This window comes from Antrostomus carolinensis, unplaced genomic scaffold, assembly GCF_000700745.2.
Source record: "Antrostomus carolinensis isolate BGI_N321 unplaced genomic scaffold, ASM70074v2 scaffold21108, whole genome shotgun sequence".
In the NCBI taxonomy this organism is placed as follows: Eukaryota; Metazoa; Chordata; class Aves; order Caprimulgiformes; family Caprimulgidae; genus Antrostomus; species Antrostomus carolinensis.
Genome location: NW_010332583.1, coordinates 1,414 through 15,834, shown reverse-complemented (window position 1 = coordinate 15,834; position 14,421 = coordinate 1,414). Strand labels below are relative to the sequence as shown.

The 14,421-nt window shown below is 39.6% G+C and overlaps 1 protein-coding gene across 1 annotated transcript in view; it reads right to left on the bottom strand.

The window, feature by feature from the left end:
- LOC104529300 (uncharacterized) overlaps positions 1-13,893 on the bottom strand; it is a gene marked incomplete at its 5' end in the record, with an annotated part of 48,615 nt that extends 34,722 nt beyond the window's left edge. Inside the window, 2 exons of the mRNA XM_010173573.1 lie at positions 9,272-9,360; positions 13,678-13,893. Coding sequence (XP_010171875.1) covers positions 9,272-9,360; positions 13,678-13,893 — 305 coding nt within the window. The remainder of the gene's footprint in view (positions 1-9,271; positions 9,361-13,677) is intronic.
- Positions 13,894-14,421: the final 528 nt, after the last annotated feature.

The window sequence follows — 14,421 nt, the reverse complement described above, 5'->3', positions numbered from 1 at the left end:
GTCTTTGCACACAGACTTGCTAACAGTGTGACGAGGTTTCCAAACTGGGACTGAGAAGGGTTCAGTTAAAGCCCCCAGAGTGTCTGATAAACAAAGGCATAAAAGCAAATATCATCAATACAGGACACAAGGGCAAAAAAGTATGGAGAAACGAACAAGACTCCATCAGAACTATGAGTTATGGGAAAACACAAGATTTTCTGGGCTAGTTTAAATGACTGGAATATCAAATTAAAAAGCAATAGCTGAGTTAGGAGGCAAAAGCAAGTGAACGAGAGGGAACATGCTGCCTGATATATCAAGGATGCACTAAGGTACAAGAGGAAGACTAATCTCATAAAAAAGGATATCAATAACTTTAAAGTCACTTGTTTTAAATAAAATCTTTTGCAGTTGCTGAGGTTACATTTTGCTGTTGTTTTTTTCCTTACACAAGATTTCCAAAGTACCATAATGCTGTCAAAGCAGTAACACCATCTCATAAGTTTTCAAGATCACTGATTCACATTTATCCACCCAGTTTCTCTGCTCTTTGTGTGAAAGTTCAGTGTGCCCTTAAGATAGAAGCTTTTCTGTAAGATTTTGAAAAATCCAAGTCTGTCAGACCCAGGTCCTAGCCTAGCAGTGACTATATACTCTTAGTGCAGAGCTGGTTTTTTTTAAATAAAACCAGTAGATTGTCTGACGCTTTGCTAGTTGACTGGCCTCCTCTAAACAAGCACTCCTGTTGTTTGCAGATGTGGTAAATGCTGCTCATTGCTGCTTCTGGCACACACTTAATTGGCAGCCAGGGTGATAAACTGTCATAGGCACCTCAGCAACAGTAATTCTCCCAGGTAATATTTGGTGGAACACATCTGGGATATGCAGATTACTATAAGGAAAAAAGCCCCAAACATTACGTGAATGTAAGTGACTAAAAGAAACCATAAGCGTCTTTAGAATGGTGTTTTGCACAAGGATTCAGATAGATCAAGTAGGTAAAAGATTTACCTCCCTAATTAGTATAAGTCCTCTTCTGTTGCTGCTGGGGAGGATGCTTTTGTTTCCTTGCACAGAACTATTATTTTACCAAGACAAAAATGCCCTGTAAGGTTGGAAGGTTATAATGTAGGGTCACTTTTAACAACATTCCCTTTTCTCAAAAATTTCTGGCATGGCTTCTACTGGAATTCATTGCATTGGAGAATATCTTTGACTAAAACTTGATTAAAATTGAAGAACAAATAGCATACTACTTTCCGACTATGAGAAATAGGTACATTGCAGCCATTGGCTTTAACTGACATTACAAGAAACACCACAGAGTATAGTGGAATGACAGTAATATTTCATCTGAAAGACATAAATTGCATGTTTAGTTTGAAATAGATAATAAAAATACACTGAAGACTGAAAAGTAGCAATTAAAGAATGCACTGAAAAATAGGGCAGTCCCAATGGTTATTTTAAAAGTCATTCATCTGAACCTGTGATGCTGAACACTGTAGAGTGTTTTAAAAACTCTACTGGAAGTGGCCACTTGCTATTAGTACTATTCACAAGAACCAATTTTTAAAAGGCATAGTTTAAGTAACAACAGCATCTGCAGCTCTACTATATTTATCAGCAAAAGTTAGCTTGAAATTAGTCTGTCACTTATTAATGCAACAAGGGTAATTATCATCCTCCCAACAGTGGTGTAGTGAGCAGTAGAACCAGGAACTGAACAGGTGACGAGACTTTCCTACTGCTCGAACTCCACTTAGCTCTGCAGACATAACATAATGAACAGAAATGCCTCCCAGTGCATCTCCATTACTGTCATTTTCCAAACTCCTATCAGTGACAGCAGTGAAATGAAATGAAATGAAAGACAAGAGAATTTTCACTGGCACTGAGGACATCATGTGGCCCCAAGTATCCTTAAAACTCAGAGATTATTTTTTTCATCTTTAGATGCAAAAGAAATGGAAAGGCAAAAAAAAGAAAAATACAGGTGTATGGTTTTGTTGAGCTGTCCCTTGGCTGGTGGTGTTCTAATTCCCAGAACATTTCTGAAACCAGCAGACCAAAACCCAAAATCTGGGCTAAGGCACCATGTTCCTGGGCCACACTCAGCACTACGTTGATGAGGTGATGGGCACACTGGAGGTGGCATGGCAGGGCTGGGGCGGCTGCACCCCACTACAGGCAGAGAAGACCCTGCTGAGCAGAGGACTCAATTAAGGGGTACACCTTGACATCACAGCAATGTCCTGTTTTTTCCCCTCAGCTTCACGGATCCTGTGTGCCAGATGCCTGCCCAAGCATGGGAGAGATCCTGCTACTGGGAAAGATGCAGAGAACCACTTGAGAGCTTCTTTGGAAACTAATGGGGAAGTCCATACGAGTCAGTTAATTCCCCTTAAAAATATGAGCTACAGAATCAGTCACACGAGAGCTCAGCAGCAACGGCAACTCGACTAGACTAAAAGTCATCGTGCAAGACTTGGTAAGTCAGCAGCAAGGTTTAATGACCCTCCATTGTCCCTGGCGGGAAGATGCATGACGCAGCCCAAAGGAGCACCACAACGTTCCAGTGGTTTATACCCTCGAGCTGAATTGCTAAGTTGCAGGCATATCCTCTGCATCAGCACACAAACAAAAGCAACAATGCAATCTGCAGAGCATTTCACCAGTACCTGAATTTAATTACTGCATGATTTTCTTAGCAGAAAATTCTATGGGAAAAAAAAATGGTTTTGTTCTCTAGTAGTTTTGTAGCGTGCTGTGCTTCTGGAGCATGTAACAATATTCTAAGAAATGGCGGAGGGGGGAGAGAAAAAAATCCATTATTTCTTTCAGGACTTTCAGAGCTACAGGAGTTGAAGACTAGATATCCTGCATAACTTTGGGCTCCTCCACTGAAAATTCCAGCTCCTCAAAATAACTTAGTAATAATAATAAATTCATATTCTAGGTATTAGAAAATGTAAGGACAGTTTGCAAGAATGCACAGACGAGAGCATTCAGCTCTGCTGGTACACATCAATACAGACTTTTCAAGTGTTTCATTTAACCTGAATATGTTCTCTCCATTTCACTCAACTTTAGCCAAATTCTAGCTGTGTTGAGTTTTTGCAAGGTTAGTAATTGACAACGGAACTGCTGGATTTTCAGCTGTACTTTCACAAACAGACAAGGAACAATTCCAGCCCCTCCTGCGCAGTTAGCTCTTGCTTTGAGGGGGTGATGCACTTGGGCCCCAGCTGCCTGCTCCCAGATGCTTTATTACAACGTACATGGAGCAGAGGGAAGGTGCTACTGCATCTGGGGCCTCTGGAGAGGCACCGAGGTGATTTGGAGCTGCCAACCCAACTCCACAAACCCTTACTAGTCAGCTAAGTCAGCCTGCTTTGTGCTGCAACACAGAACAAAAAAGCCAGAACCGGGGTTTATTTCAAGCCTAAGAGTATTCCTTCTTTATAAACCAGCCTTTTGACTTTTATATCACACACAAGGCATGATCTAGCAGGAAGAAGCACCACTGAGCCAATTCACTCTGTGTATAATATGTAAATTATTCAGAAAACAACCTAGAGACAATGTCTTTATACCTACTTGGCCTAATCTTATAAAAGCATATTGGATTCCACATCATAAAGGAAATTTGCTTTCTCCCATATTGCCAAAGTTTCTTTTCTTCTTTCTGTGCTCATCATGTATAATCCTGTCCTCCAAAAACCTACATGCACTCCAACTTTTTATTTCAATATCATTTTTCCAGTCGCAAAAGGAACATTATCCTCACCCAAAGAGGAATATACAGACATCTTGACTTTGACCCAGAAGATCTATCTTCAGATCTCAGCACAAAAGGGTTTTTATTGCAAAAGTAAGCAATTTCAGAATAAAGCAGGAGTTTACAGCTTTATCTGAGAAGCCATGCACTACATTATAGTGCTTTACAGAAAATACTTTAACAGAACAACATTCGGTATTATTGAGAGGAGGGGGGAGAAGGAGATCGCTGAACCACTGCTTCCCAGCTGGCAGTGGAAACAGCAAGTGGAAAAGCTGGAGTTGAATAAGCTTTGGTCTCTATTACCTAACTTAATAAAGGCAGCCTAATGTCATTAATCATCCTGATTACAGTGGAGGGAGGCTAAGATCAGCTAAGAAATGGAACAGGCTCAGTTACACACTGTACAAAGCCAGAACTACAAGACACGCATTCTCCGAGCAAAGCCAAATGTAGGGTGGATATGAAATATGACGCAGCCAGTTCATGGCAAATGTCCCTCTCATCTCATTATTTATTTATTTGTAAATTTTGCAGTTTAATTTAGATTAAACAATACAGTGCAAAGAAGTGAAAGCGAAAGAGGCAGAGGGGAGGTGGACCGACAAGAGAACAATGAACCCATATAACAGCCTCAGAGCATGCCAAGGCAAAGAACAAGGCAGTTACCACAGAAGCTGTGACAAAAGGACATTTCATAATGGGGAGGAAAGTAAGTGCTAGCTGTGAAGAGGGCTTAATGGCAAGGTCACTGCCACCAGCCCCATATGCAAAAAGCTCAGTCACCTGAATTTTAATTAATTCAGTAATTATGTGGCAAAAACCATAAAGCAAGTAACAGAATTGTATTTCTCCTTTGGCAAAACTAACAAGTCCGAGTGATTTATTTACTGCAACTACATCCAGCATGACAGACATGCTCATTTGCTACCAACTCATGGACTGAGGAGCAGAAAAAACACTGGTGCACTAGGGTTGAACATTTTAATACAGTCAGGAGTGCTTTCAGAGGCACCGCATTTCCAAACAAGCACCTCTAAGGCAGCCCGTCCAAGCTGTAGTTGTGTCTGGCTTTATTTAACCTAGAAAGAATGCTGGAACCCCAGTGATGCCTCATAACATCTGATTTCATTATACACAGCCACATCTTGATACAGACGCAGAGGCATCCACTCATCCTCCCAATTACTGAACAGGCCGACATTCTAACAAAAAAGCAAGTAGGAACAAAGCAATAAAATACGATATACAGGAGTGCCACGTAAAGCACTCGCGTCAGCACTCCCTTTAAATGGCACCGACTGGCTTCTGCAACTGAGATTAGAAAACACCATTTGCTATATTGTCAAAAGCAAAACACAACTGAAGGGAAATCATCCTCATTCTGAAACATTTCCCTAAAGAGAGGACTGAGCATTGCAGCTCCTATACATGAAATATATCATCTCATATACTGTGATTAGACATAAAATTATATGTGATGTACAGTGTACATGTGATGTATATTATGATATATAATTTATAGCAATATATGTTGCTGTAGTATATATTATGCCATATCTTTTAAGTGGACCACAGTTTCTATGCAGCAAAGCAGAGCAGACACTCCTTTGAGAAATGATCGCAGTCAACTTTATATATGCACACTATTAAGTTAGCAGGCTGAGCGTTCGTATTCCGAGACACTCACTCGGTATATCTCTGAGGATCAGCACTTGATTTTACGTTTGAATTTTCTGATAAAAAACTGCCTGGTCACTTCTACATGGTATTAGGGATTTGAGTGTGGATTTTCTTTAACTATGGAACTGCTCCATTCTTTTATAAGCATTAAGGCATTAAAGGATTGCAGCCTATTACAGGCCAAAATACACATGAAGAAAAGTTCCCTGGAATGATCACACGTGCTGTTTCCAGTAATTTTGTTTTGAAAAGTAGGGAATAACCTCTATTAAGATACACATGAACATCCAAGAAGACAGATAAAGTTGTTACTCAAGAACATCTGCACTTGAATTCTACTTCCACAGGCAGGTCTGTCAGGAGGCTGTATGCACCTAAATTCCTGAGGCCAGGAGAGCAGAAAATGCTGGAGCGATGCAGAGAGAAGGCAGGCTCAGAAGCCCATGAGTAAGCACTCACAAATGTTGCCATACTTAAAGAACAGTGTCGTCTGCTTCCACCAAGTTTTCTGCAGGAGAGGAACATGCACTGAATTTTCCACTAAGCCTCCCTCACTCCATTTTCCCTGTCATCTTCTGTAGCGGACATAAACGGCCCCATCTGAACAAGCATAATTAAAGTGGATGACAGAAATGGCAAATCTGACATTGATGTGCACTCCAGAGGATATGAACAGCTTGATGAAATTAAAGCAATTGTAGGAAAAACAAGGTGCTTACTCAATGACTGCAAAGGATCATGGCACTATCAGAAATGTCAGCTGCAGACAGACCCATTGTATCCCACAAAAAGCCCAAACTCCTCAGCCAAATAGATACTGATGTTTTAAATCTTTCCTCTATGGCATGCTTCCTTTATCTGGACCATTGACCAGCACACATCTCAGGGCTATGCTGAGCAAACCTTTCCAGTGTGAAAGAACTGAATTATGTATTTCTTAATACCTTGTATCCACTCTCTAGTGAAAATTACAGGCAGCTCAGGAGAATCTGTTATAATTTGTTCTCCAAAGTTGTTTAAATCCCTATTTATTTTATTGTGAAAAATCACTATAATTTAAAAAATGACCCAAGTACCCACTTACCCAACAGTCTTCATCACCAAGTATTGCAATTGGTGGTTAAATGTTATATTTTCAGAGATTAATATTTACTGTCACTCCAGTACCAAAAAGAGAGGAGAAAGAGCCGAATAACCTCTGTAATGACTAATTTAGTTAATGATACAGTCTTTTTATCAGTTAATGAATTCTACAAAGTGTTCTAATTTTATAAATTAGTGCATTATTTGAAATGGCTCAGAAACCTCTTTGGGCCAAAAATACTTCAGCCTGAGAAGGTCCCCAAATTATTTCCCTTTGCCTGGGGTTATATCTTCCATATACCGCATGAAATATCACAAATTCCTATTATTTTGCTTTTAGGTCCTGAATGAATGATTAAAGCTTTTACAAAAACAGAGAAAGAGAGGAATCTTCTAAACTTCAGGAGGAAAATGCAAGAAATTTTAAGATGGCAATGAAATAAATACATTTTTATGTGAAACAGACAAGTACACAAATGCAAAGTTCTTTCTGAGACTTTTGCTTTCCGCAAATATTTTCAGAAAAGAACACAACAATTCTAAAGCAAGCAAATGCAACCTCTTCTGGCAAAGGTTGTCCTTAAAAGCTTATCCTTAGAAGTGAAATTCTTACGCTACACTCATTTGCTGGCCTCACGTTTGGGAAGGTAAAGACTTCTCAAGCTAATTTTCAGTACTCAAAACCTGGCAATATTATTTTACTTTTGTAATCATTCAAAAGCTTCATTCACTGTGAAATATTTACACACCTGTCAGAGACTTCCACGCACAAGGACCAGAACAGCATGAAACAAGTTTTAAAAGACTCCAGCCTGGCAGAAAAGGGTATTCCGGAGCTTGGAGACTGAGGTATGTGGCTCTGGGCTTTTTTCCAAGGCTGTTTCAGGATATGCCAGCTATTCCTCTGGGCCCTGGAGGACAGGACTGAGGGTATGGTTACGGCACAATTTATTGTTGAGGCACTGAACACTGCTGAGACCTGCTGGGAGCTGGAAACAAGCTGCTCCAGTGTTTGCAAAAGGAGATTTTTGCAGGGATGGTGACAGGGCGAGATGCTATATGCTCCTGCTGTTCTTGCCATGCCATCCATTGCAGCATTCATGCTCAGAGTCCCATGACACATGTGTCATGCAGTTGACACTTCATTCAAGGCAGGCTTGTTCCGCTCTGTTTTCAAATCATCCTCTGTAAGAGCTGTCTGTATTTTGCTAGTGGCTCCTTTGGCTCCAGGACAGTCCAAAACTGGGAGGATCTCAAAACACAGCCTAAGTCCAACTTAGCATGAGATCTATGCTACATCATGTAGAAACACATGGTGCACATCATGTGTCCATCTTCTCCACTCAAAACAGAAGCTCAGGAAGGCTAAAAATTACTGTGTGAAGAAAAAATTGTACAGTGCAGCATGCTAAGATGAACTTGAAGGCTTAGCAAAGCAGAAGCAAACTTTTCCTATTACTGTCACTAAAAGATACATCATTCCTTGTCTCTCCAGTCAACACCAACACCTGACACTTTTGGAAAGCTACAACTTAACTGTTAAGCAAGCCAACTCCTTTTTCTCAGCTCTAGGAAATAGGAGTCCCTCTGAATACAGACTATTGCCTGAACAACTTAATTAGTGGTTTTGATGTTAGAATCTATCAGAGCTAACTTACACCTGGGTCAAAACAGAGAGAAAACGGGAACATGTCCTAAATCTCCAGAAGCAAATCCGTTGGTATTTTTTCATAGCACAATGAAGACATGAGCCATTTAGAGACAACACACTTCAATTTCAGTGAGTGATTCTATCATCAACCCTAAGGTATTTCAATTTCTGTGGAGAAGTAAAGGTATGACAACAGTTGGGATGGAACAGACCTGGTGATACCTGAGATATGCCATTCATCCCTGTATAAAGATTGGTTTTTAAACTATTTCCTACAGAAATTTCTTTCCCATATTGTCTACATCATGGTTATATGCGTACTGACACAAAGTATAGAAAGTCATCCATGTCTTACAAAAAGAAGCTGAAAGTGCAAACTGACTCCTGTAAGCTGCTGATGATGTGGTGTTATGAGCACTATTAAAACATATTTTACCAAAGGATTTTAGCTGGCTTCCAGTATGATAAAATGCTTCCCTTTTATTGCAAAGCATCCATGTTTCCCATTACCTTTTCCCTCATCACAACATTTTATACCTGCTAGGCCTCAATAACAACTATCTGTTACCAATTTTTTGCAATTAAAATTTTATGTAATTATGTTAGTGGTATTAATTGTACCAGTATAAATTTTCTAAATTCTGCTTTCCCTTACAGCTGTGTCACCCAAATAAAATCACAGTGAAGCAGTACAGCTCTCTGAGACACACTGCCACAACCTTCTGGAGATGTGCTTTATCCATTTCACATCCTGGACTTCGACAGATGCAGGCTCTGCGCTCAGTGTTCAGAGGCTCCACTATGGTTTGTATTAAGGGCAGCTCTGAACATAGTTGCAGCCTGTAAAGTGGGAAAATGTGCAAGCAAAGAAGTGCCGTACCTCTGTCCTCTCCAGAGGAGGGGGAAAGTGTGGGTTTGGGGGGACAGTGCTGTCACTCAGCCAGTTGTGCTCTCCATCAGAACACCCGCTTGCTCATTTTCAAGTCTTTTGGCAAAAAAACAGATCATGGCATAAACGGAGCACTCCTTGCTGAATCTAAACACAAAACCAGTGAATTGTCTGATATTTGTAAAGTAAATAAATTTATTACCCTATGAGTTGATCTTTGTTTTGTTCCACAAGGGTGGGAGGAACATTAGAGACGATGACTTGCATATCCAACTGATTGACCACAGAGACCTGGAAACAAAAGAGTGAAATTCAATTGGCACTCCCATGCATAACATCCTCCCCATACAAAAAGAATGGAGTAATTACTTTCCTGCCTTCATAGCCATGCCCTGATGTACAAATTTCTCATTTTAATTCCAAATAAGAGAGCTGGGAAATCTTCCTTTGCTTGGCAGCCAAAACCAATATACAGCAGGCAAATATTTAACGAGAACTGTAGCTGCAGGACTGAATCGGTATTAGAGATTTTTAAGGGAGGGACTACAATATTTGTTCTTCGTAGTTTAGACTACTTACAGAATCATGCCTCTCCCATGTGCCATATTCAAAAAATGCTTATAAGCATTTTAGTATTTTTTATGACTTGATAGGAAAATCCAACCTTGGAAATATGCAGTTTGCATCAATGTAAATGCAAATTCTAGATTAACTCAACTAAATCAACGATACTTTGTTAGAAAATCACAAAATAAATTGTTCACCTATTTTGCAGTCATCAGTGTAAATTATTTTAATCCATTTTTTTTTTAGCTTCTCTCTCTATATGGCATAAAACTGCACACAATCACATGCATTTTACAATTGCACTGTTATTTATAAGGACAGGCAAAATGTATCTTTGATACACTCAGTACTCATGTGCTTTGTTTTAAAAAAAACCCAACAAATTAAATACAGGATTCCACAGAAGAACCAACATCCCCAGAACAAATCTCTCACATTAGCATTTTGTACTACAAAAGTAATGTAACTCTTCTGTTTCTCAGCCACAGGTTGGCTGGTCAGGGTGCAGAAGGGACTACACGCATACTTCAAATTCAGCAAATTTGGCAAACTCTGCTTCACATCTCCTGATCCAGTCTCCTCAAGCTATTTTTGTCTCAAGAAAAGGCTGCCTTCCAGTAAAATGAGTGCATGTTTTTTTCCTCCCTTTTAAATATTTTTGCATTTTGTAATATCTCTCTCTTCACTAGCACAGCCAGCTTCCCCTCAGGTTGTGAAAGGAACAGTTACTTCCCATACTGGTGGAGAAAATGAAACATTTCTTAAAACTTGGCTCATGTCCATACAGACATGACAGCAAACATCATACTCCAAAACCTATACTCTCAATAGAGGATTCTGGAAGTAAATTTGGAAAAGTAGGACAATGTTAAACCCGATAAATTTAAAAATCAGAGTTAGCTGATTGAATTCTAAAAGAAAAAAAAACAACCCCCGATTTTCAAAAGAGAAGTCTGAGCCCTGTAAGCACTTCAGCAGACAAGCAGTAATATACTTTCACATCAAACACTGATGCACCAGCTTTGAAGCTTAATTTGACTTTAAATATTTAAATGTTCTTGAAATGTCATCAGATGCACTGATCAGCATGTACAGACTTCTGCGTAAGAAAAACAGAATTACAATGAACCCAAAATGAATTTTAGGCTATGATAATTGAAAGGAACTCTAAAGCAATGAACAGTTTAATAGAATAAACTACACTGGCCAATTCAAGCAACCACTGTGCACCTATGTACTGAGACTGCACAGATGTGACACTTAAAAAGAGGCAATAGTTCTTTTGCTGTTCAAGGAATCACAATTACGACTACTTGTTCATATACAAAAATGTGAATAAACAGACATTCATGACAAGCTATAGTAAAACAAGGTTGGTGACAAAAATAAAGGTTGCCATAGTAACATTAATTTGCTTGCTATCCACATTTGTAAAGGCTTTCACTTTTCAATTATTAAAAATAGCATTATGTTGAGGAACTAAGTCCAATTTAACTACATTATAAGAAAAGCTGTAGGGAGAAACTGTTCTCTTCCACTCGAGGAGAAACAGAAACTTGCTGGGAGCAGAAGTGGAAAGCAAAGGCTTGTCCTTCAAAAGGCACCACCATCACTGTTCTCTGGAAGCTTTTTGGGACACAGTTACCAGGGATCAATCATCCAACCCACCACTCCTCAGAAAGCTTTTGCCACTTCCAGTCTGCCGAGCAAAAATACAGCCAGGTCCTGTGATGCTAAACAGCCTAAATTATAGGGCTTGGAATCCAGCATGTTCAGATGTCTCATGTCCATAAGTATGTGAATACATTGCTGGAAACCAGGTTAAATTAAGTAAGTAGCACAACAAACTGGCAGCTTTCAGCAGAGGCAGGGAAAAGACCTAATTGTTGATAACCCCTAGCCTGTAAGCAATATCCCTTCGATCCTGTGCTTCATTCACTAGGCCCTTTCCACTTTTCAAATCAAGCAAGACAGAGCCCACAAATGGTCTTGATCATTATATGGCACCAATGGATTCCTGGGAGTAGTGTATGCTGAGAGCTGAATGAGGAAGGGGCCTTGAGACCCACCCCAAACCTCAACAAACATTTGATTAAAGATTATATCATAGTTGATATTATTGACTATCCACACTTACTTAGTATCTTTAGGTGCATACTTGCAGCAAACGTGTTTTAAAATGTTATTTCTTATTTCTTTCTTCTGTTTCACAGAGTCTAAAGAGGGAAATTCCATCACATGGAACCACACTGCAGATCCACAGATGTCTAACTTGAGTCACCCTGTCAGTCCCAACCAGCAGGAACAGACTGGTATCCTTCACACGGACTGTCCCCTCCAGCATGAAGACATTTCACCAGCGGGTTTGGCAGCTTACGCAGCTCACAGAGCTGTGCTGGGGCTCTGGGGAAGCATCCTGGCCCCAATTCTAGAGGATACCTTGCTCTGCTCAGGTTCTCCACAGTACTGTCCCTCTAGTGTCACCCCACCTCTTCTCTCTAGGCCTCCTCCCAGTGCAATCCTGTCTTCCCCCACATCTCATTATTTGCTCTTGAGTAATTAAATTAATTTTACCTTTTTTATGTGCACACTTTGAGCTTGTATTGAAAGGAATTAACACCTCCCAGTCTGAGCACCTGACACCACGGTGACAGCAGGATAAATCCTCTACATATCACAAAGCCCAGGAACAGCTTAGTCTCGTGTTAGAAAGGATCTTCACGTATGGATCATGCTCAGTGCAACCCCAAATTTTTGTGGTGGGTCTGTAATTGTATGTACAGCTACTCTTAAGCTTTCAGGCCTTGCTCAAAAACACTGTACAAGAGTGCTCATCACTCACTCAGACAACGTAAAGCTACCTCTATAAATTAATGAGACATACTTCACTTTCTAATTTTAATGTCAATACCTTCTAGCTATATTTTAATATACTATTACTGCCTAAATTGCATGAGAATGCCCTATCATTTTGGGAGGTCAGGCATGAGGACATCATATATTATGTTTATTCGCTGAATTCCTGCATAACTCTATATCCCAAGTATTATGGCCATCATCTGTATCATTTGACAGTGTTCCCATGAACTAGATAATACACTTCATCCCTATGACATTATGCTAATATTAATCCAATTCATCAAGTTATATAGGCTTTAAAGAAATTTAGCTTTGATGGTTTCTGTGAATGGACTAGGTCAATGTCCTTTATCAGCAAAAACCAGGAACTCAAGGCCTAAAGCTAGTGTCATTTTTGAAATGTCGCTTCCCTGAAAACTTAAAGTACAGTCTCAGCCCAAAATTACTCCTTGCATCTCCCTTCCAGACATGAGCAACTAAGACATGGCAACCTTGGCTTTCCCCAGTAAGTCAACCGACTTCTAGCTTTCAGAGACTGTTTGCTCAGATATCTGCCTGCACTGCAAGCCAATACACCAGATCCAACTCCAACCCAGAAGCTACATACTCATGTTAACACAGAGTACAGCCCAAGCTCACAAGCTTTCACAGCCCAATTTATTAACTGGGGCTTAATGCCGTGCTAACCCTGCTTCACAGCTTGGATACAGGAGCTGGCTGCACCTTGCTGGCTTCGAAAATAGGTGGAAATGATCTGTAAGTGCTTGTGTCCGACCACGCAGATGTGACCTGCTTTAGACATGCAATGCACAAAACCAGCACTTTTTTTGCTGCCATCCGAGTTCAGAAGACCCAGAACATAACTTAGGTCCATGTTTTATACAAATAATTAGAATCTAAATTGAATCATTAACAATGACTCATTGAATAAATAAAATACTGAACATCTAGTGTGGTAACTGAGATCAGTATCTCTGCCATGAAACATGGAACACATTTCATATGGGCATGAAAGTGTTTGGTTTAAAAAAAAAAATTAAAAAATCTTTATTTCAGTTATTTAAAAAGATTAAGTACATACAGTTTATAGCCTTCCTATAAGTCTGCCTGGAGTTAAACTTTATGAGCTTTTGAATTTCCTCAGAAATTATTCCATAAAGACAATGCCTGGCTCATACTTACAAGTACGTCTGCTTTGCTGCTCAGTCCTTTTCCATAATTGTCAGTTGCAATGACCTGAAACTTGAAATAGGATCTTCTCATATTTTTGAACAGCATAGCAGTTTTTATTAGCCCTGTGTAAGCTTCAATCACAAAACCTTCTTTACCATCCTTGATTGGAGGAATGATGAGTCTGTATTGCATGGCACTGTAATTCCCAGTGTCTTTATCATCAGCCTAATCAGAAAAAGAAAACAAGCAGAGGCAAATAAAGTAAATATGCATGCAAAGAATCATTAACCTTGTCCTTCAAATAAAGTTCCATATTGGTCCACCAAATTTCTTCCACTCTGACATTTAAAACATTAGATCCCAGAAAGCAGATCTTGCTATTACTTTAAATGGTCCATTTAACTTTGCTGCACACAATTTTGCTTTTCCAGCATTTTCTTTCTCCTGTATTAGCAATAAACTGCCCTGCCCCCCCCCCCCCCCAAAAAAAAAAGAATAGAAAAAAAGAAGAAAAGGATAAATGGACTTTTCAAGTCTGCAACAAACCAAACAGGTAAAAACAGTTTCATTCTGAGAACCCTCCACTGCCTAATTCTTGTTGACAAATATTAAATATATAAAAAAATAAAGCCCATCAATGCATTCACAAACTTACACAATAATAATGTCCTCCCTCTTCTTAGAGAAATTCTGCACCCTCATTGATTGAGAACGTGTGGTTTTTGGAGTAATTGTATCCTTTATTATTAAAAA